Source organism: Mesoplodon mirus (genome assembly GCF_964341445.2).
Source record: "Mesoplodon mirus genome assembly, chromosome: 10".
Lineage (NCBI taxonomy): Eukaryota > Metazoa > Chordata > Mammalia > Artiodactyla > Ziphiidae > Mesoplodon > Mesoplodon mirus.
The window spans coordinates 68,954,037-68,977,098 of record NC_138986.1 but is presented as its reverse complement, the minus strand read 5'-3'; the positions used below and the strand labels follow the sequence as shown (position 1 = coordinate 68,977,098).

Below are 23,062 nucleotides of genomic sequence, written 5' to 3'. Positions count from 1 at the left end.
ACTCCTCTCCTCTGAGAAGCCCTCTCTGAACCCTCAAGGCTGGGCTAAGTGCCCTCACATTGCCCCTCATGTCCAGTCTATCCTAACATGTGCTGTACTGTGACCACCCATGATGTACCTATCGGTTCCCGTTCACTAGACTCCAGTGACCAGACCTTCAATCACTGGATGAATGAATGAATGGACATTAACTGCTAATTTGCAAAGATGAAGCAAGAATTCCTGTAACTTAAAGCATATAATTTTTTAGGCCAATGGATTTGTCTATAGGAGACCTTTAGATGAAAGAAAGGTCCTTTGTCATATCAAATGTCTTTTAAAACCCCAAAATAGCAAGTTTATAACATACCTTAGAGTTAGAAGGTAACTGACAATGTGCCTGGGTTGAAGGTCTTCGGCTGACCTATAAAGCACCTCATCGAACCTGAAAGAAAGATGACCAGAGTGGTTGGCAGGGGAAGGCTGGGTGCATATTACACTAAGCTAAGATCTACGATATAAGGTTGACTTGATATCATTAATGGTAGAAGATACATGAAAAAAGACCTTGCGTAAATTTGAAGGTAAAGGCACATCTTTCTTTCTTACAAGTTCCTTGATGGCAGGTACTTTCTAAATCACCTTGAGATCCCATAGGCCTAGCCCAAAGCAAGGACTCAAATCATGGCTGTTAAATGTACGAAGCCTCTAGCCATGCTTAGGAACATAATCTAGCAAACAAGAGTCTACTCACTGCCAAGAAAACCAGGTTGGCTTATTTTTCCTCACAGATTAGCCAAATGTTAGTAAACTAACCCCTCATCCCAAGAAAGAACCACTGACCACTCTGTAGCAATCAGAGAATAGGCCTTGTTGTTAACCCTCCATATCCCTTCCAGATATTCGTCAGTCTCTCCTGACAAGTCTGGCTTCATCAATAATGCTCATGAGAGCTCAGAAGTATGGTCTCTTGCCCAGTGTATTTGAAGCTGAACTGAAACCAAGAGGCAAATGGAGGGCTTATGGTCTCAGGGATGGTGCACAAAGGCAGGGATTTTCCTTCACTTATCACAGAGGGTGAGAAGATGACCATTTCTACACTGAAAGGTTATGCTTTTACCAGGCTTTACGTTCTTCACACCATGACCTAAAGGATGTTAGACACCTGGCCTAATTCAATGGTGATAATATTTTTTAAGCCCAAGGATTAGCCGTGAGCATGCCCTCTGTCTGCTCCCAAAGGGCAGGCAATCACTTTTTGGTCACACCTTTGGAAAAGCGCTGTCTAGAGTCACTGGCCTCTTGATTCCAGTGGTCAGCAAACTACAACAGTCATTTCATGGAGCAGAAGGAGACTTGATAATGTTAGGAAACTGTACCTGAGAAGATGCTGGAGAATCGAAACAGACTGTGGCTCTTGTAAGCAAGCAGTGTTGAAGTCATTTAGATAACCACATCCAAAAGTCTCTTCCAAACTGTTATCACAAGTTTAAACACAACAAAGGATTAAACAAGTCATCCTAGGACTCAGTTGCAAGGGATGAACATCACCTCATAACGCACAGTCTTGCTTTCCTTAATATAGTCCTAGACTCGGAAGCTACCATCATTTGACCCGATGCCTCAGTTTTTCCTACATCTGTTTCTTCATCTGAAAACAGAGTATACTCTTTGGCAGGGTTATTCTGAGTACTAAATAAGGTAATATACATAAAAGCATTTCGTTTCATAGGTGTGCAATACATAAATGTTTAAAAAACCCCACAAGACCCAAACATAATAAGAGGTCCACTGTACTTCAACTAGTTTTGAATGTGAGATATTGGAGAAGCCCAGAAAACAGGGCCTTTGGTCTCGGAATCACTCCATCCAGACCCCACCCTGGGAAGGACAGAGAGGCCCAGTGTTTCCCTGCAGGCCCTTCTCACCTGTGGAGGCGGGCGTGTGTGTACTGCAGGAAGACCCCCGTGTCCCCGCGACTCTGGAAAACACGATCCCAGCTGAACTGATAGTCAGATAACAGGAAACCTCTGAAGTCCTAAAATGACAGAGGAAATCTTCAGCGCTGGGATTTGTCCCACTACCAAATAAAAGGCTCTCCCGGGAAGCAGTCTTCACAGACCTGAATGATGAGGGCTGCGAGCCCCACCCTCTCTGCTGTCTCCTGGGGGTTCTCCAGCTCTCTGGTGGCTGAAATAGACAAAGGCAGCTACTTTAACCTTGCATGAAACTGTACAGAATCCGGGACTAAAGTGGAGATAAAACCTGACAAAACCATATGCTGATAGCATCAAGAGTAAACAGGTGCACAGCAGGCAATTAACTGTCCTAATGTGGGCTGATTTAACTTTGATAATGGTGTTTTCAAACGTTTGTTAAAAGGGAAGAAACACGAATTTATTTTTCTTACAAATATCCCTTGTGAGACATTAGATAGAGCTGGTACTTGTTTTTCCAAAGGTGAAGGTTAAACAAAGCCATAAGGACTTGGGACTTGCTTCTGATTATGGAACACAGGAACTTTGCAAAAGCACTCCAACCGTGGAGTGACAATGCTGAAGCTGCCCAGGAAAAGAGGCTCAGGGTGTATCAATTCCCATTACTAAACTGAATAACAGCCCAGCAGCAAGTCTAGAAATTCTGGCACCTCGAATTAGCAAAGCTATTTGTGCCAAGGTTTATGAAAGTTCAATGGAGGGAGGGTCATAACCAATCACACTGCACAGAAGTCCAGCAGAACATAGAAGTGCACGTAAGTTACATCTGTAACAACAAAAAAATGAATTCACTCTTAATAGAAGCCATGTTCTGTAGCATCCTCAATCGGATCTCATTTAGAACATCTTCCAGAAAAGTAACGTCTCCTCTTCGAGTCTTCATTCCCTGCACTACCCCAAAGGGCACGTGCTGGCACCTAAAATGGAGCAAGCACTCAGTTCACTGAAAACTGAAAAGGAGCTGGTGATCAAAGAATATAACAATACCCTTATAGAGAATAGTCTTAACTTTAACTCTCATAGCGAGGTTTTAAAAAATTAATAAATTGAAATATGCTGTGACGTATGCCACAGAAGATGTTAAACACACAGTTTCATTTCATAATCACTAGCATATGATTAAATTACTAGTTGCCTTTATGAAAAAAAGGAGATGGGAATTAAGAATTTTGAAAATCAAGCCACTGAGAGATGTCTAATAAAACCATTTATTAAATGTTTATAAGCTAGAAATTAATATAACCAGGACAAAAATTAGCACAAAGAACAAATCTGTTTTTTCACACTAACATCTTGAAACAAAGAAGTGAAGTTTGAATGAAAATCTTTAACAATTTGCTACATTTTTGGACATGGCTGACCTAGCAAAACTTTAATCTTGAGCAGGCAATTAAGAACCATGCAGACAGTACGGTACCTTTCTGCCCAGTCATATCCCATGATCTGCAGCATTTGGAACACTTGCTGAAAATGCTTTTTTTGCCCTTTATCTGTCTTGAAAAAAAATGTATTTAAAATAAAAGAACACTGATAAGTTAATCTACAATAGGTTGGACATAAATCAAATTAAAATATTTGAGTTTTGACAGACTAGAGTCACTGTCAGTGGATATGTTTTAAATAAGCACACAAAGCGGATGCCACCAGAAGAAGGTCTAAGGTGAGTCCTCTGAAAGGAAGTAAGAGCTGCAGCACTCCACTGAGTCAGGAGGGAATATGAAATTTAACCTTCTGAGTATTCTATCTAAATTCCTCCTCTCTCAGCTGTTATGACCTTTATCTCCAAGAAGGCCAAAGCTAAGCTCTAAAAAGGTATTTAATAGCAACTTTTTTTTTTCCTTTGGGGAAACGGAGGTTGCACACAGAAAGAAAGGAAGGGGAGACGAATATTACTCAGCATAAAAGGAACAAACTACTGACACATGCAATAGTTTGGGTGGATCTCAAGGGCATTCATTATGCTGAGTGAAAACAGCCGACCTCAAACTGTTACCTAATGTGGGACTTCCCTGGTGGCACAGTGGTTAAGAATCCGCCTGCCAATGCAGGAGACACGGGTTCGAGCCCTGATCTGGGAAGATCCCACATGCTGCGGAGCAACTAAGCCCGTGCACCATAACTACTGAGCCTGTGCTCTAGAGCCCGCAAGCCACAACTACTGAGCCCATGCGCTACAACTACTGAAGCCCGCGCACCTAGAGCCCGTGCTCCGCAATGAGAGAAGCCACAGCGATGAGAAGCCTGTGCATTGCAACGAAGAGTAGCCCCCACTCGCCGCAACTAGAGAAAGCCCGCGCGCAGCAACGAAAACCCAACACTGCCCGCCCCCCCCAAAAAAAGTTACCTAATGTGGTTCCATTTATATAACATTCTCTAAGTGACAAAATGGTATGATGGAGAACAGAGCAGTGGTTGCCAGTGGTTAGGGCTGGAGGAACGCATGATTATTAAGTGGTTGACCTAAGAGAGGTTGTTTTGTGATGGAACAGTTTTGTATTCTGAATGTGGTGATGGTTACGTGAATCTACACGTGTTAAATTTCACACCCCCCTCCACCATGCCCATACACCAGCATGTGTAAAAATTGGTGAAATTTAATTAAGGTCTCTACCAATATTAGTTTCCTGGTATAGACAAAGTATTATGGTTATGTAAGATATTATCTTTGGAGAAGACTGAAGGCTACATGGAAACCACCATTTTGAAACTTCTGTGAGTCCTAAAATATTTAAAATAGTTATTTTAAAGAAATGCATTATAGTGACATGTACATATTTGTTACACATAACCATTCATTTGGGTAATTTTTGTTTTTTTTTACTATGAAGCAATGTGAACTTTTAAATTTTTAAGTTCTTTTTTTCTAAACATAGTGTTTGCCACCATACATACACTTAACATTGAATCCTTTCTATAGTTGGAGAAAATTATTTTTGCCTAGTTTTTCAACAAGGCATTCAATTTCTATCTTTGCAGTTTTCATGAAGTAGGGATCATAACCTTTTGTTCTTTATTGTGATTACTTACCACATAAATCATTTTATCAAAATTAAACTTGTCCATTCGATCTATAGCAGCTGCAAGATCTCTGAAAAAAACGGCCATAGATTAAGAGTTACTAAGCAGACCTCGGTAATAATTTGTTTTACCTATTTAATAGTAATGAGGCTTTTCTCATTAAGAACTACTGTCAGTCCAAGCCTCGGGTATAGTACCCATGCTTATATAATCCCAGTACCGTGCTTTGACACAAAGTAGTAATAACAAAAACAGCTTTGGGAAAAGAATTATGAAAGTGCTGTGAAAAGATCAAAAATGAATAAAAGCTCTGGGACAAGCAGTAATAATAACTAAATAGCTCTAGGCAAGGTGTTTGTAGGTAAATGTTTTATGATTTGTTAATTATGCCTCTACTGGAAAGAATTACCTTCCTGTCACTTTTCTGCAATATACTTTCTTAAAGAACATACTTAAAACACAGGTGATACAGTATCTTCTAGCCACTCTTCCAACGTCTTGGATCATTCGAAAGCAATACTTTCTAAAGCATTTAAAAAGACCATAAATTCCTTTGACAAAAATTCCACTTACCTCTTATCTCTGGCTAAGGACAAAATACCCAGTTTGCACACAGTACAAAATATTTAAAAACAAACCATAAACTATAAAATTTTAAGTGAAAAATTTTAGGTGAAAATTATTTAAATATTGAATTTTAAAATTAGAGCTAATTAACTTGTGGGGAATATGTTAATAACTATGTAATATCTTTGTGTGGTGACATATCATAACTAGACTCACCATGGTGATCATTTTGAATATACAGAAATACCAAATCACTACGTTGTGTAACAGGAACTAACGTAGTGTTGTAGGTCAATTATAATTCAAAACCAAATAAACTCATAGAAAAAGAGATAGGATTTGTAGAATTTCAGAGGCAAAGGACAGAGAGAGGGGGAATTGGATGAAGGTGGTCAAAAGGTACAAACTCCCAGTTATAAGATAAATAAGTACTAGGGATGTAAAGTACAAAATGATAAATAGAATTAACACTGCCGTATGTTATATATGAAAGTTAATGTTAAGAGAGTAAACCCTAAGAGTTCTCATCACAAGAAAATTTTTTTCTATTTCTTTAGTTGTATTATCTATATGAAATGATGCATGTTCACTAAACTTATTGTGATAATCATTTCGTGACGTAAGTCAAATCGTTATACACCTTACACAGTGCTGCATGCCAATTATATCTCAATAAAACTGAAAGAAAAAAAATTAAAGCTATTTTTGCTTAACAATACATGACACTGGGAGGATTTTGAGGATTTTTAAAGTTCCTAGATCTTTTGAAATGTTGGGGATCATCAAAATGTCATTGGTACCTACTTCAGGATCCAGATATAACAGAGCAAGCGCCCCCTGCATTGTAAGTGTCGAGTCTTAACCCCTGGACCACCAGGGAAGTCCTCAGAGCATGCGTTCTGAATGGAGGCAAAAACTGCCTCGTGAGGGACAAAAAAATCTTACTCTATTTATGTATAAAGCACATATATGCATACAATACATACAGACACATCTGTGGTGTTAAAATTTCATGAGGATGGGCAAGTATAAAAAATATGGCTAAAAAGGCTCCTGAGAAGGGTTACAATTAAAAAAAAAGGTTGTAAAACACTGACACAGATTATCCCAAAAAAGAAGTCACAAATATACACCCCATTATATTTTTTGATTTGAGCCAAGCACAAAACAAAGAAAAACTTTTTGATCCAAAGAAAAAGAGTTGAATATAAGAAAAAGTCCTAGGTTGAGTTTGTAGAACCTGAATTTGAAAGCTGGAGAGGGCTTCCCTGGTGGTACAGTGGTTAAGAATCCGCCTGCCAATGCAGGGGATACGGATTAGAGCCCTGGCCCAGGAAGATCCCACATGCCTCGGAGCAACTAAGCCCATGCCCACAACTACTGAGCCTGGCTCTAGAGCCTGTTAGCCACAACTACTGAAGCCTGCGTGCCTCGAGCCCATGCTCTGCAACAAGAGAAGCCCACAAACCACAATGAAGAGTAGTGCCTGCTCGCTGCAACTAGAGAAAGCCCACGTGCAGCAATAAAGACCCAACACAGCCAAAAATAAACATAAATAAAATAAATACATTAAAAAATAAAAAGCCAGAGGAAATGCCAGGTCATTTAGTTCAGGTCTCTTTTCACAAAGTAGGGAACCATGGCCCAGAGAGGTTAAGTGATGGTCATGGTTTCAGAACAAAAATTCAGGTCTCCAGCTTCACCCTGTGCTCTTGTCAGTATCCTCCTGCATTTTTCTTTGTCTGTTATAACAACTCCCTTAATTTACAACCACACACATAGCTGTATTCTATAAGGAACCTACTGAAAGGACAGAAACAACTACAGTTAGAGCAAGGTGAAAAATCAAACATTTCAACAAGTGGCACAAAGATGATTCTCCCAAAGAAAAAAGGGAAAGTACAGGTATTAAGGTAAATAAACAGAAAAATCTGGACCCAATGATAGCCCCCCAAAAGATACCAGATAAGGATAGTTATAGAGTCTTTATGACATAGAGCCTCTATTCTGAGCAGACACATTTCTTTCTTTTTTTTTTTGAGTATAGTTGACTTATAATTATGTTAGTTTCAGTGATTCAGTATTTTTGCAGATTATATTCCACTACAGTTTATTACAAGATAATGAGTTTAATTCCCTGTTGCTTACATGAGTAAACACATTTCTTGTAACCACTACTCAAAGGTTTATTTAATCTGTCCAGCAATAATTAGCTGGCACAAAAAAAATTTTCTACTGTATATTTCTTTGTATCTAGAAAAATAAATGTACCTCTTAGATACACAGGGTCTTATCATTTCCTAACTCCAATTGTATGGAATTGATAAAGAGAAATGCCAAAAAGTAACAGAAAATAAGAATGATTTTTCTAAGGGACAGTAAGAGAGGCAGATGGTTGTTTAAAGTTGTTTGGAAAAAAATGATGGTAGTTAACAACAACAACAAAATATCATTAACTATGTTACAAAAGTGGTTTGTGATCCAACATAAAATTCTAGCCCGGGGGCTTTCCTGGTGGCGCAGTGGTTGAGAGTCCGCCTGCCGATGCAGGGGACACGGGTTCATGCCCTGGTCCGGGAAGATCCCACATGCCGCGGAGCGGCTGGGCCCGTGAGCCATGGCCGCTGGGCCTGCGCGTCCAGAGCCTGTGCTCCGCAACGGGAGAGGCCACAGCAGTGAGAGGCCCACGTACCGCCAAAAAAAAAAAAAAATCTAGCCCGGGAGACACTAGAACCTTTTGCTAGCAGGGCTTGAGTATGGCCGTGTTTGCCTGTGTGGCTTTTTTATGGTCCTGTCTTCTCCTTCCTATTAGCTTTGTCCCAGAAATAAAGTGTGCTTGATAAACCCAGTTCTTACTGATTAACAGGGACTGCTCCTTTCCACAGGGGTTGGTCATGGAGACAAATGAAAAAGTATAAGCGGCATGGCCTACTTCTCCCTCGGTCTATTTTACCACGTCTGAATGAGGACTGGTACTTATATGCACATAAGATGATCTTGACAGAGTGAGGATACCACTGAGCCGACATGAGCACCTTTTAGTATACATTTCCTGTCAACATGCAATTATAAAATATTTATAGTTGGCTATGAGGTACTTCAATTTTATAGTTTGTAGAGCAATGTATTCACCTGTGGAAATCCTATGACGTTTAACTAACTGTAATCAGTTTTTCAGTTACTTTTCTGATGATATTAATCCTTTCCAGAAACCATAAATGGCCATAAACAGAAATCCAATAAAAATATTTTGAGCGATGAGAACAAAAGATTTTAGAAATCAGGATTTGGTAACAGTTTTGAGAATAAAGTCATTGTCTCAGCATTAATCCTACAACAAAGAATGTGAAGTCATGCATTCTAATGATGAGGTTCACACAAGACACAAACCTGGTTGCATAGAGAGACGTCCCATCGCTTCGCATTACAGTACAAATTGAGGAGGGGTCACCATTCCCTGACAGATCCACTACAGCTGTGCCTTTTCTAGAAATGCAAAAAGGTAACTCTGAAACAACATAATGAATTAAAACCGTTAATAGTATAATATCTATAACGTTATCTTTGGCAAACCAGAAGCTATTTTTATTACTTAAGTAGCAATAAGTGGTGTAACCAGCAATGAAGAAAAATAAGAAGGAATCTGACCTTGAATGAATCTATTAAGAGTAGGTATTTTGTAATTAATATTTACTTATCAATTTAAATTCTGTACTCTGGATGAACTACTTAAAGTCTTTAACATAACTAGTTGAAAAATGAGATTTCAACTTCAGTTTAACCATGAAACATCATGTTCTTCTTCTAATCCACACTCAATATTGGGCTAATTTTTAACATGCAAGAAAGTACCCTTGAGTAATAAAACCATAGAATTTTGTAACTGTCTTTCCTGCCCAATCAAAAATTAGAATCTGTATATGGCGATCTAAAACTTGTCCTTAGGGACATTACTGAGGATGTCGTGAGCCACATTTTCCACGTCTTTCTTATAAGGATGACGAGCTCTTTGTTACTATGAAAAATGGCACTTTTTTAAAAATTAATTTTTATTGGAGTATGGCTGCTTCACAATGTTGTGTTAGCCTCCACTGCACAACAGAATGAATCAGCCGTACACGTGCAGATATCCCCTCCCTTTTGGACTTCCTCCCATTTAGGTTACCACAGTGCGTTAGGTAGGAGTTCCCTGTGCTGTACAGTACGTTCCCATCGGTTGTCTACTCTACATAGCATCAGTAATGTATATGTGTCAATCTCAGTCTCCCACTTCCTCCCTCCCCACCCCTTCCTGCCTTGGTATCCATACATTTGTTCTCTACGTCTGTGTCTCTATTTATACTTTGCAAATAAGATCATCTATACCATTCTTCTAGATTCCACATACACACATTATTATATGATATTTGCTTTTCTCTTTCTGACTTACTTCACTCTGTATGACACTCCCTAGGTCTGTCCACATCTCTACAAATGACCCCATTTCATTCCTTTTTATGGCTGAGTAGTATTCCATTGTATATATGTGCCACATCTTCTTTATCCATTCATCTGTTGATGGACACTTAGGTTGCTTCCATGTCCTGGCTATTGTAAATAGAGCTGCAATGAACATTTTGGTACATGATTTTTTTGAATTATGGTTTTCTCAGGTTATATGCCCAGTAGTGGGATTGCTGGATCATATGGTAGTTCTATTTTTAGTTTTTTAAGGAACCTCCATACTGTTTTCCATAGTGGCTGTATCAATTTACATTCCCACCAACAGTTTATGAGGGTTCCCCTTTCTCCACACCCTCTCCACCATTTATTGTTTGTAGATTTTTTGATGATGGTCATTCTGACCAGTGTCAGGTGATACGTCGTGGTACTTCTGATTTGCATTTCTCTAATAATTAGTGATGTTGAGAATCTTTTCATGTGTTTGCTGGCCACCTGGAAAAATGGCACGTCTAAGCAACTGGTTTTCTTCTGTGTTACACACGGCTGGGCTCCTATGAATGGTGCCATTTCTGTTTGGCTGACAGGAAGCTCAAAGCTAAATTAGAAATCTACCTTAAGCAAAGCAGCAGAATCCCAGTGTGTGTTACATGATGTACTAATATCATCCCTAACGTCCTATTATTTTTTCTGCCCTGCTTCTTGATTTCCTCATTTTACTCTTTCAAAAGCTTGGGGTTGTAGTATACCTTTTTTATTTTTTTTTAAACAATTATTTAAGACCTTTAACAGGTGCTTGCAGTTTGTTGACTTTTTGAAAAAATCAAGCTGTTAACTTTTATTATAAATTAAAAATGAGGTTCCTAAAAATCTCAACTCGACCAGATATGAAACAATAAAAACCTTTAACGGTGTATTGAGAAAATCCAGGTTATTTTTTTAAAAAACACGTTTGTCATTACCAAAAAGAGACGTCTTTAGGTAAAAATAATAAAAACCCCATGCTGCATAGATAATGCAGATAGTTCTAGGTATCTGGTCAACAGGCAAAAAGCAAGCACTTAAGGCCTTCATCTCCAATCTTTTGTTCATTTCTTATTGCTGGAATTTCATATTCATTTCTTCTTGTGGCACGACTAAACCGGATGGTGGTAGAGATGGTAAGCCGGCATTGACTCAGCCCCGCCCTGCTCAGCCTCGGGCGCGGACGCATTCTCAGCTGGTGGATCGGCTGCTTGTGTCTCTTCGCCGTCTTGTGGTTTAGGGCTTTCTGGGCATCTGCGTCTGTAACTGAAGTTGCGGCGGTACCGACATTGAGGGGGCTGCCGAACTTGGGTCTCAACTCCTTGATTTCCCCTACCTTCTTCACTGCCGTCCTCGGCGAGGAGGGCCCCTGCGGAAGGGTGGTCTATAACCCCGATACATATTCTGTCTCACTGGTGTACCTTGTTCTCCTGCACCCTGGTTGTCAGCACCCTCCATCACCTCTCCCCGCACAGGAGGGTGGAACGCTGTGGTCGACGCCCATAGGCTCTCCGCACGCAGTAAGGTGGGCGCCGGCGCCTGCGGTAGGGCCGCCGCTGTCGGGCCCGGCCTGGCCTTCGGGGGCACTCTCGGATCCCTCCGTCTTTTCCCCTCTCTCGCTGTCCCGGTTAATTCTGCTGGAGGTTGCGTGGAGGCCCCCTGCGACGCGGAGAGCGGCTGTGATGGTTATGGGCTGGTGCACGTGTACCGCCTTGCGCTGGACCCCCAGGGCCTGCAACGTCTGCTGCCCGCACTCTCTTCTCCGTCAGCGACATGGAGCCCCGCAGTCTCTCCGTCTCCTACGCCGCGAAGGCACTTCCCGGATTCTTCTTTATGGCAGTCCGGTGTACACATACATCTTCCTTGGTGTCATTCCTGCTGCTGAAGCCATATCCGTTTCTTACACGGAACCATTTTATGTTCCCAGAACCTTCGCTGCGATGACCTTCTTGTCCCCGGCGCCGCCGCCGATGCGAGGCCGCCGGGCCGCCGCCTCCTGCGCCGCTGCCCGTCGTGCCGGGCTCGGTGTCGGCGGCGCTGCGGGCGGCTTCTGGGTCTCGGCCTCGCTGCTCACGGCTGCGGCTCCTCCCGGGCTGTGACGGCAACCAGGCCGGCAGCGGCGGTGAGGCTGCTCGGGGCTCTCCGGGGGCCGCTCTCCTCTCCCGCTACCCATCGAACTCAGTATACCTGCTTTTACAAACTGCTTTAAGTCCTTTTGGAACAGGATGGAATCTTTTTAAAAAGGCAGGGTTGAGTACAAAGCGTTCTATTTCCCTTTTCCAGTTATACCATTATCAGCTGGTGTGACCTTAGGCAGATCGCTTATACTTTCTGTGCTGTTTCCTCATATGTAACGACAAGATAATATTCTTTCTCCCAAGTTCACCAGGAGTTTGCTATGGCAGCAAGAGACAGCATGTGGGACAGTACTCTGAAAAGCAAGAAGCACCGTAAGAAATGCCAGGAGGGCTGCACACGACACTCTGCTCTCCTCACTGAGAGAAAACGTCAGTACCAACTTCAAAGCAGAATGAGTAACTGTCTAAAGAAGAGTAACCTGATCATACATTGTTTTCTGTAGGAGTCCTTTACTGTCCAGCAACTTTAAGACTTCTTGAGATTTTTCACGATAAAATGATTCTCCTGAATATTCATCAAAGTGTACTCCTAGACGCTAAAAGGATTTGGAAACAAAAGAAAAAAAAGTTACGCATGTGTCCTATTATCTTACCCTAAGACAAAATAGGATGTTCTACAGTCTGTCAGACAGATGGGGAAAATAAGAATGAAGTCAAGTCACTCCATGACTCAAACCTTCCTAACGGCTCCCCTGCACAGTCAAGGCCTCACAGTGGTACTGTGCTGTCCAACGTGGGAGTTGCTGGACACATATGGCTATTCAAATTCAAATTAAGGAAAATTGAAGATTTACTTTCTCAGTTACGCTACTCACACTTCAAGTGCTCAATGGCCACATGTGGCTAGAGGCTACCATATTGGACAGCAGAGATCCAGAACGTTTCCACTGCAGCAGGAAGCTAGACTGGACAGTCCTGGAAAATGTCCTACATCTCACCCCACTCTACAACCTCTTCAAACTCCTCTCTCACTTTTCTTCATCTTGCTTCCTTACTCCAGCCATGTGGGATCTTTGCTGAAACTCTCTTCAGACAGCACCCCTGATCCCCCCCCCTCCCCTGCTTCACTTTTCTCCATACACCATCACCACCTAACAGACTGTATATTTTCTTGTTGAATTTGCACTGCCTTGAATTTGTTTAATCTGCTGTGTCCATGCTGGAGTGTAAAGTCCATGAGAAAAGAACTTATATCTCTTTTATTCACTGTTGTACTTCTCCCACCCTCAACATGTTTTTAGACAAACAAATTTATAGCATCACATATATGCCTAAGGAAGCAAAAGAAGAAAAAATGATTAAGAAAAAGTGAAGGAATGATAGGAGAGAGAAGAGAAAAGCCAAACTGAAATGAAGTATCAGGATGTCACTTCACATTCAGCCTGTGAAGTTCACAGGCTTTATTTTGGAGCTCTAACTTCCAGCCCAAAGAACAGTATCTGAGTCCCAATTATCAACTCAGTGACAAATGACATATCTGTTCTTAAAATATGAGCTTCAGAAGCAACCCTCCTACCCAGGAGTACCCGGCAAGAGCTGCACCACATGACAGGAGAGCAGGAGAGTGGGCGGGCACCTTGTAAATCCGAATGTACTCTTCTATGCTCAAGTCCCGAAATCTCTGCCAGAGTGCAAGTGCTTGCGTGTCGCCCAGTTCCAATCGCTGGAAGAACTCATGTGCTGATTTTGCTACATTTTTATCGTCTGATGCTTCTTTATTAACTTGTACATAAACCTAAAGGCACAATAGTACATTAAATGAGGTACGTTACTAGTCACTGTTATCTCCAAAAAGGAAAAGAAGAGAACAAAACAATCTGGAGAATTCTCATTTAAAGGTTATACAAGTGTGCTCGTCACAGAGTGTAACCTTTTTTTCTTTTCTTTTTTTTTGCCATGGACCCTTACCTTAGTGAGCCCTAATAACCCCTTCTCAAAATGCATAAAGTAAAATACATAGGATTATAAAGGAAATAATTACATTGAAATACAATTATTCAAATTTTAAAAAGTATTTGTGATATAGTAACAGAGGAAAGTGCTAAATTTCTGACTGAGGTTACTGAAAATAATATGTAATTTTTTCTTCTCATCCAAGTTCACAGATCCTTAGGTTAAGAATGCCTGGTTAGGGACTTCCCTGGTGGCACAGTGGTTAAGAATCTGTCTGCCGATGCAGGGGACACGGGTTCAAGCCCTGGTCTGGGAAGACCCCACATGCCATGGAGCAACTAAGCCCATGCACCACAACTACTAAGCCTGTCCTCTAGAGCCCACGAGCCACAACTAGTGAGCCCGCATGCCTACAGCCCGTGCTCCGCAACAAGAGAAGCCACCGCGATGAGAAGCCCGCGCATCCCATGAAGAGTAGCCCCCGCTTGCTGCAACTAGAGAAAGCCTGTGCACAGCAACGACGACCCAACACAGCCAAAAATAAGTAAATAAATAAATTTAAAAAAAAAATAGGGACTTCCCTGGTGGTCCAGTGGTTAAGACTCTGCACTTCCACTGTAGGGAGTGCAGGTTCGATCCCTGGTCCAGGAACTAAGATCTGACATGCCGCACACTGCAGCCAAAAAAAATAATGCCTGGTTTAGACGAAGCTAGCATTACTTCTTAAAAAAAAAAAAAGTGAAATTATTGCTCAACTTCTCTGAGAAAAGATTGAAGCTAGTAGAATGGTTCAATCTGGAAAAGAAAAGTCCATAGGGTGATTCAGCTGTTGTTTTAATGAAAAAAATTTAAACTGTTCTCTAAATCTGCAAAGACCAGAAAAACCAGGTGATTTAGGAAGAGCTCTGGGATAGTTAGCTTAATTATACTCCAGCTTGGGCTCTTGAGAACTGTGTGGGGCGCTCACTTCCGGAGTGCTTTTGCACCATCTGTCCTGGCTCGCTTAGTTCTGTCCCAAACCAATGAGAGGAGTGCAGTGGGATGGCTTGTCAAGGGCTCTTCCAGCTCTAGGATTGTGTGTTCATAGAATCATTTTCCAGTCTCTAAAATGCAAGGTTAATAAAGGACATAAAAATATCAACACTACAGCTCAAGTAATATTGAAGTTATGCATTAGAGACTATAAAGATTTTACTTACAAGTTGTAACTCACTTCCAGGGTGAAACACGAACAATAAATTTACTATCCTCATATTTTTTTCCAGAAAGCTATTAAAGTAGCATGAAAATAATAAAAATTGGCAAATAAACTACCAAAAAATATGAGGCCTCTAAACTCTTACGGTAATATCATCAAAATATCATGGCAGCAGCATTTGGGTAGAAAAAGTGATTTTATTGCTGGAGAACACTTTAGGACAACCATAATGTGGCTTATACCCACTAGATACTACCAACAAAAGGAACAGGGCATTAAACATCTATCTCAAGTTAAAAATGTCTCACCCTTCATAGATGGCTCATGTTAATTATTGGAATGGCAGAAGTAAATAAATCAGTACTCCTAAATAAAGGTTAAAACTACCCAATCTTTTTTTTTTTTTTCCTCTTTAAAGCATATTGTGCAGAAAAGAGTTAACGTAGCAGGCCTGGAAACTGTTATCCTTAAAATGTGTTGTTTGCAAGGTTAGCCCTTGGCTGGCATCTGGGAACTTAAATTTTGAGAATGTTCCCACCAACCTAACTGATAAGAGTGGCTCAGGTGCCTCAACTGTTTATGCAAACAATATGGCTTATGCCAAACACCTGCTTTCCTTCTAGGAGTTTGGAATTTTACTACATGCTACACAGGGAGTGCCTACATATCAACCTCCAATCGAGGTTGATATGTAGGCATAGGTCAGACTTCCTGACCTTTGAATGACCTATCCATTGACAACTGCGTAATAGTCCAGCCTCCAGGAGTAAAGATACATATGTATCTATAAATGGCTTGTGATTCAAAGTTAATCTCTCCCCGCTTCCCCCATCTCTCTCTTCCCGTCTCTCTCCATCTCTCTCTCTCTCTCACATACACGTGTGTGTACATGTGTGTATTCAATTTCTAATCAAATATACAAAAAATATCCTTATTTTCAGAAGAGGAAAGGTATTAGTTTTTTTTTTTTTTTTTTTTTTTTTTTGTGGTACGCGGACCTCTCACTGTTGTGGCCTCTCCCGTTGTGGAGCACAGGCTCCGGACGTGCAGGCTCAGCGGCCATGGCTCATGGGCCCAGCTGCTCCACGGTATGTGGGATCTTCCCGGACTGGGGCACGAACCCATGTCCCCTGCATCAGCAGGCGGACTCTCAACCACTGCACCACCAGGGAAGCCCATTAGTTTCTTTTTTAAATCTAGGACCCTAAACTCAAATAGCCAAACATTTAGAAATCTAATAAGCGTTCAAAATATTGATAATATTTTTAGAAAAAAACATCACCAGAATCTTTTCCCTTTCTTAAAATTTAAAATAGAAATAATTAAAACAAAACAAAAAGCCCTTCCTAATTCTTGAAGAACCCTGGCATTTCAGCAATTTGTAGTGATAAACCAAACATTACTGAAAATCAACTGATACTATCAAACCATAGAAGAGCCTTAATTAGCACTTAAGAATCTGCTTGTAAATGCACTATATAAAACTAATTGTTAACATTCTTCAACGTTTTAGAAAAGAAATGCGTTTTCCTTCACAAAGTAAATTTTATACTCTGCATTTCTGACATTATAGAGTTTTAAATTTACAGTTACCATGAACCCTCTACCCTTAGAAAGTATGCATTCTGAAGACAGCTCCCGTTTGGGGTTAGATCCAGACTCAAAGGGAATAAAAAGGAAATTTTAAATTTGGATATGATAAATAAGAGAGTGTGGCTGAAGAAAAGTGTTTTTGAGGATGGAAACACAATTTTTCTTTTTAGTTACTAGAATGCAACAGCCAGCTGTATTTCTGTTAGAGAGTAAACTAAATGTCTGAGACTTCCTGAAATGAATATTAATCCTTCCTTTTCACTATTTCTAGATGTTGGGATTGCCAAAAAACATATGACATTTTATTTCTAATTTAATTAATTATAATCAGCTCTCGGGATGATCTGCCCAAATGTAAAGAAATAAGTGTGAAAAATTAAAGTAGCAGAAAATGCTCTCACTCCCACTCAGTCTTATTAAATTTGATTCTAGAATACCATTAGCCACATAGGCACAGCTGAATTCCTTGGTGCAGGGCTCTAACCCCATCCCTGGTTATTTTTGTCTTTAAAACTGAGAGTAACTGCTAAGGATGGTTAGCATAACTTGGACACTAAAGACCCTTTTATCTGAATATTTATTTGTCCTCTATCTTAGAATGCATTTAAATTTGATCTTATTTTTAAGAAAATAACGTATCAAATTCATGATTATAATTCAAACAAGCTCATTTTTAGTTTCATGTTTCATGTACTGATTGGAAATTCCTCTGGTTGAGACTGATTCCTGATGTTAAATGAAATATTAAAGAAATTCAAATTAATATAATTATAATTTAATACATCAAACAGCTAATAAAATCAAAACTTCCTAGGTAAAAAAATAACTCATTTGAAGTAATTAACTTATTAATTACCAAATTTCTCATTAGTACATCATTAGCAGCATATAAACAGCATTTTACCATCCCTTCATCTTCTTTTAATATTTGGACTCTCCTATTTTTCTCCCCTGTACATACACAATAACACCCATGATATCTAACACCTTTATCCAAGGGTGATAATTACTAACTTGTAGATCACCATGCACTCGTGCCTAATGAATACTTTCTGCATGCTAAAAAAAGTGTTTTTCATGCATTTCAGTAGGGTGAGATAATGACTGAGCTCTTAACATGTATCCTGGCCTTGCTCGGTATTTCCATCCTTGCTCTAAGAACACTCAGAGGACAATGGGACACTGTAGTGCTGTCCCAGGGGAGTAGGGGTGAGGGAGAAAGGCACATGGCTTTGCGGAAGATGGTCAAGAGCAATGGTGAAGCGGAGAAGCTGCAGGGAGAGGGGAAAGGAGAGCTGCCTGGACAGAGGAGGAGCTGAGGGACACAGTCCCGGGAACAGCAGAAGCTGAGCGGCCCTCAGGTGGCGGCAGGCCCTCAGGGGGCGATGGTTCACAGTGTCCCACACAGGGAGGCTGGTCTCTGGGCCTGCGGAACCGGGCCACAGCAAGACCTCCAGGTGGAGTCTGTCAAACAAGCAGAGGCTTGGGTACCGGGCCTGTGAGTCAAGACCAATGTGGACTGAAGCCAAGAAAAGGCCTCCGTGGCCACCCTGGGATGCACATAAGAGCCTCTGTGTGACCTGGGAGGTGGGAAATCCCTAACACTGACTTAAGCTGAGTCCCACCGCTCTCAAAAGTGATGGCTGGGGCTTCCCTGGTGGCGCAGTGGTTGAGAGTCCGCCTGCCGATGCAGGGGACGCGGGTTTGTGCCCCGGTCCGGGAAGATCCCACATGCCATGGAGTGGCTGGGCCCGTGAGCCATGGCCGCTGAGCCTGCGCGTCCGGAGCCTGTGCTCTGCAACGGGAGAGGCCACAACAGTGAGAGGCCTGCGTACCGCAAAAAAACCCAAAAAACAAAAAAACCCAAAAAAAACCCTCACGATTATTCAAAGTTTAAAAACAATAATATAGTAAAAATTCCAGGCACTAAGGTGGCAGGCTTTATAGACGACCATAAACAATTATTAATTTTTAAACTCTTGACTATCAATAAAACTCTTAATGGGAAAGACAGAAAAAAAATCTTTTGGTTAACAGTATAAATCAAAATGTAGGTATTTACAGTGAGAGTGAAGGCAAAGACTCAGGAGGAAATCACAAACCTTTAAAGGTCTTTAAGAATCAGAACGTGTTTTGTTAATTTAGCTACTGATACAAAGCCAGCTGCAGGAGAAAAATAATTTAACAAAAAGGAAAATGATGAAGTGCTCTCTGTGGCTCTGGCTAGAGAAGTAAAACATTGTTTGGCAAGTGCTCCTCCTCATACACATCCTTAGGCTGATCCCCGGTATGTCACCAGCGTGGCTGACATAGTATCTGTGTTCCTTCTTGTCAGGCCCAGAAACAGCAGAGATAACAACTGGGACAATGAAAAGGAAACACATCCCTTGAGATTAATTGGACAGGAAGGGCTTTATTAATGAACTCCAGGAAGGACTGAGGACAGAAAAGCAGAGTATCCAACGGACTGAATGAGGTAGAACAGAAAGAAGTTCACATTGGGCAAAAGGCAGGAAAAGGAGCTTAAAGAAAAATGAAAATAGTGCACACAAATTCAGAGAAACACATGTGCCTTACCCCACATCAGAGCAAGAGCAAAAAAGTATACACTCATGTTTTCTCAAGGCTAAATGAATTATACTTATCACCATGAAGAAAACTACAGTACATAACCAATAAAAACTGAAAGAGTTCTATGCTGAATATGTTATTCTGTGTGTTTATGCTAAGAAGCTTCTATACCTGGAGAAATACTGTCCCAAATCAACTGAAATACTAATAAAAGAAACACCCGGATTCGAAAATGAAAGGAACTCCCTAGTAAAATATAAGCAACATTTTCAATTGTTTTGGGTCCTTGTTTTAAGGAACAGGTTTTTTTTTTTTTTTTTTTTAAAACCTCTGGGATTAAAAATATGTTATGAAGCTGCACTGTACTCTGAAAACAAGAAGCTGAAGCATTTTCGAACATTGTTTCTTGCCAACTTACTTCAAAGAGATGCTGTAAAGGATTGGACTGGAGTTTTTCTTCATAGCCAAACAGCTGGAAGCCAGTTCCCAAAAGACCTAGCACAGTAATCCATAAATGAAAAGATTATACAGTAGAGAACAGTCATGGCAGGGAACAGGTCTAGTTCTATAAAAAGATTAACCTCTCATAATTACGCATCCTGAAAATACTGCAAAACACACGCTACCACGTTCTGCTACCCCATAAACTGACGCAAGTCAAATTCAATATATTGAATCATAAATTCAATATATTGAAGAGCTCACTGAAATTAATTCCACAGAAACCAAAAGACTGAGCTCATCCAAGGCAGAGCCTGGGACTAAGTTATCTTTATGCTAATGGTGCCCAACACCTCCCTACAAGACATTAATAAAACAAGCATTTATTGAGCAGCTACTCTGTGGAAGGACATCGTGATGCCAGGCACTAGACGCTCAAAATTTGTGAAGAGAAACTGATGGGAAGTGTTTTCAAAACTTACTTTTAAAACGTAGGTGTGAAAATAAAACAAGGTAGGATTAGCTTAGTGTTACAATATTAGTTCTTAAATAACTGAAGATAAAACTTGAAACAGCCCTGATTACTTCTCCCATTCAAGGTGACCAAGTGACATAATGCTTTGATCTGGCCGATCTGCTTTGATTTGTCTTTTATTTGCCAATTTTTTTTTCTTTTAGTCTGATAAGTTCAGAGTTCAGGGAAGGTATTAATTTCAACCTTTTCAAAAAAATAATAATTGAGGTTTGTAAACTACAATGAAAATTCTTAGTATGGACTGTGAATATTTATACTCTTAAGATATTTTGCTAAAAGATGACAATTTTGGATCGAAAGGATAGATGCAGCCTGGGCCAAGAGTAATTACAGGTAGTGCAATTACTTTAAAAACTAATCTGTTTCTACAACTGTATCAGTTACCTAGCTTCGGATCTAAAGGAGCAATTGCCACTGGGCCTTGTTGATGTACATTTTTCTATGTAGGCTCAGCAGAAAGTGGGATGTTACTAAACACGGGGTAGACAATCTTTGGGGCTTAGACAGGAACTAGAAGGATGACTAAAACATATACCAGCACTATTCACTTTCAAGCAAAAGCAAATGTGATTATGATTCAGGGTCTTGGGAGTAGGGTGTGGAAAGAGTGTTCTAAAAAACAGAAATAGGAAAAGTAAAGGCCAATTCCATTTAACATCCAACCTAACACATTTTCAGAAACTAATTCTGTACTTAGGAACTGTCTGCCGACTTTTAATAGGGGATAGCTGAACAGCCAAAATTAAAACTCTTCAACAATGATGGTTATAATGGAAATGTCGACAGATCATTAACCATAGTAGTCCTTTAGGAAAAAACCACTACAATAAAATCCTGCAGCTAAAATGTAATGAGTATCATAATCACATATTTGCTAAGGGCTGTGAAATGCCTGAATAGGCCAAACTGATATAAAGTGGATGCCATCTATTAAATCTGACTGTTCAGCCTAGAGCCCAAACCTCTCAGTACCCACTGTGAACTACAGGTGGGTTTATAAAATGCACGGCATGTTTTCTGTTCCTCCACAGTGCATAGTAAGGGCACTGTTAGGTTCAAGTTGTACCCTTTTTAGGGTCTAAAAAGGATTCTGATTAACTGAAAGGATAATATTCCTAAGAGAAGGTCATGATAAATCTGTCTTCCAGGACCTGATTTCATTTCACTAGATACAGAACATAATAGTATCAGTGAACTTCGGAACTGGCAGCGCACACTGCACTTTACAGAAGCTTTACAATGTTACGCGGCCTTTCTTTCGGAGTAGTATTGCGAAATACTTCCCAAGACAGATTCATTCAGCATTCTGAGTGCCTCTTAAGTGCCAAGCACTATGGATACAAAAATAAGTAAGACACAGCCCATGCTTTCATGGAGCATTTCACCTAGCAGAGGAGAGAAGCACACAAAAGAATTCAGTAAGAGAGAAGCCTATCTGAGTAGAGCTGGGTACTAGGAACTTGGTGATGTGAGAAAGTGGGCAAGGGTGTGTCTGGCTGTCAGAGAATGCTTTTCAGAGGTGACGCTAGGGCTGAATCTTAAAACGCACCCGGTAGCTGCCAGAGATTTTAATAAAAAGTTCGCATTTCACATGCTACCAGCCCTTCACTACCACAGCAACTTCATTTATCCCGTCCTTCCACACCTTGATTACTGCAGTATATGAGCTACGAATGGTTCTGAGTAAACTCATGACATTAGAGATAATCTGTGGCACTGAACTGTTTGGGTCTCACTCTTCTCTTTCTCTCTTTTCTTTTTGACCCTCACCCTCACCGCCCCCCTCTGCCACTTGTACAATTTAAGGGGAAGCCAGAGTATCCCAGCTTGTTCTTCCTTTACACCACTGGCCCAGGGTACGACATTTCATGTAGGATGGACCAGGGAGGCTGGACTCCACTAGTTTTAAAAATGGCAGGGCTGTGGTTGAGAAGGGTGTATACCTATGCTTACTTTTTCCCTAATACTTACTTCTACATTTAACTAACCAATGTAAGCTACTTTTCTTTAATAAAACCAAAAAAGTCTGTATTTATCAGGTCTCGTTCTGATTGTATGAAGCTTCCTTCCCCAAAACTTACTTGTATGGTGAGAATTACTCTAATAAGTAATATACAAGATTTATGCAAAAGAGCCATTAGGGGAAAAAACAGGTAGGAGGCACTACTTCATCCAATGGAATTCTGCCTGTATTCTGTCCAGGTGATTAAGTAATGAGATATTAAAAGAAATTAAACTTAACAATATGAAAAATAAAGCCTCAGATTTACTTACCAAACTGCATGCCCCAATCCCCAAGATAATTTATTCTTGTTACTTGATGTCCTAAAGCTTCTTTGAGATTTGCTATAAAATTTCCTAGTAAATCAATAAAATACACAGTTTCTCATTATCCATTTTGGTATAAGAACCATGTGCTTCTCTAATATCAAAGCATAACACAGAAAATTCATTTGGCAAAATTTACTAACAATTTCTTTTTACTAAAACATTCATTATTGTGTTTTCATCTACACTACGGAAAGGGAGTAAGGAATTATTTTGGAGGAGGTAGTTATTCTAAAGAATCTCACAATTTTCAACAACATTAATGGGGGTTAGGAACACATGTTCAAGTAATTGCGATTCCAAGTCAATTCCAAGGCAGAAAATAACAGAATCTCAGTAG

At 40.4% G+C, this 23,062-nt stretch overlaps 1 protein-coding gene and 1 pseudogene across 3 annotated transcripts in view; both read right to left on the bottom strand.

Moving 5' to 3' along the window:
• The window catches only part of RARS2 (arginyl-tRNA synthetase 2, mitochondrial), a 79,935-nt gene that overhangs the window by 2,234 nt on the left and 54,639 nt on the right, over positions 1-23,062 (bottom strand). For both annotated transcript variants that reach the window (XM_082633620.1, XM_082633619.1), the window contains 12 exons: positions 22,669-22,752; positions 19,837-19,913; positions 13,740-13,898; positions 12,593-12,699; positions 8,952-9,047; positions 5,004-5,064; positions 3,394-3,470; positions 2,769-2,893; positions 2,102-2,169; positions 1,908-2,017; positions 1,359-1,454; positions 350-424 (listed from right to left, as the gene is read on the bottom strand). In XM_082633620.1, the coding sequence (XP_082489746.1) occupies positions 350-424; positions 1,359-1,454; positions 1,908-2,017; positions 2,102-2,169; positions 2,769-2,893; positions 3,394-3,470; positions 5,004-5,064; positions 8,952-9,047; positions 12,593-12,699; positions 13,740-13,898; positions 19,837-19,913; positions 22,669-22,752 (1,135 nt within the window). The remainder of the gene's footprint in view (positions 1-349; positions 425-1,358; positions 1,455-1,907; positions 2,018-2,101; positions 2,170-2,768; positions 2,894-3,393; positions 3,471-5,003; positions 5,065-8,951; positions 9,048-12,592; positions 12,700-13,739; positions 13,899-19,836; positions 19,914-22,668; positions 22,753-23,062) is intronic.
• Positions 10,325-12,443, bottom strand: LOC309810899 (Y-box-binding protein 1-like; annotated as a pseudogene). The gene is made up of 2 exons: positions 12,423-12,443; positions 10,325-12,190 (listed from the first exon to the last, which is right to left on the bottom strand). The product of its transcript is annotated as a Y-box-binding protein 1-like (transcript).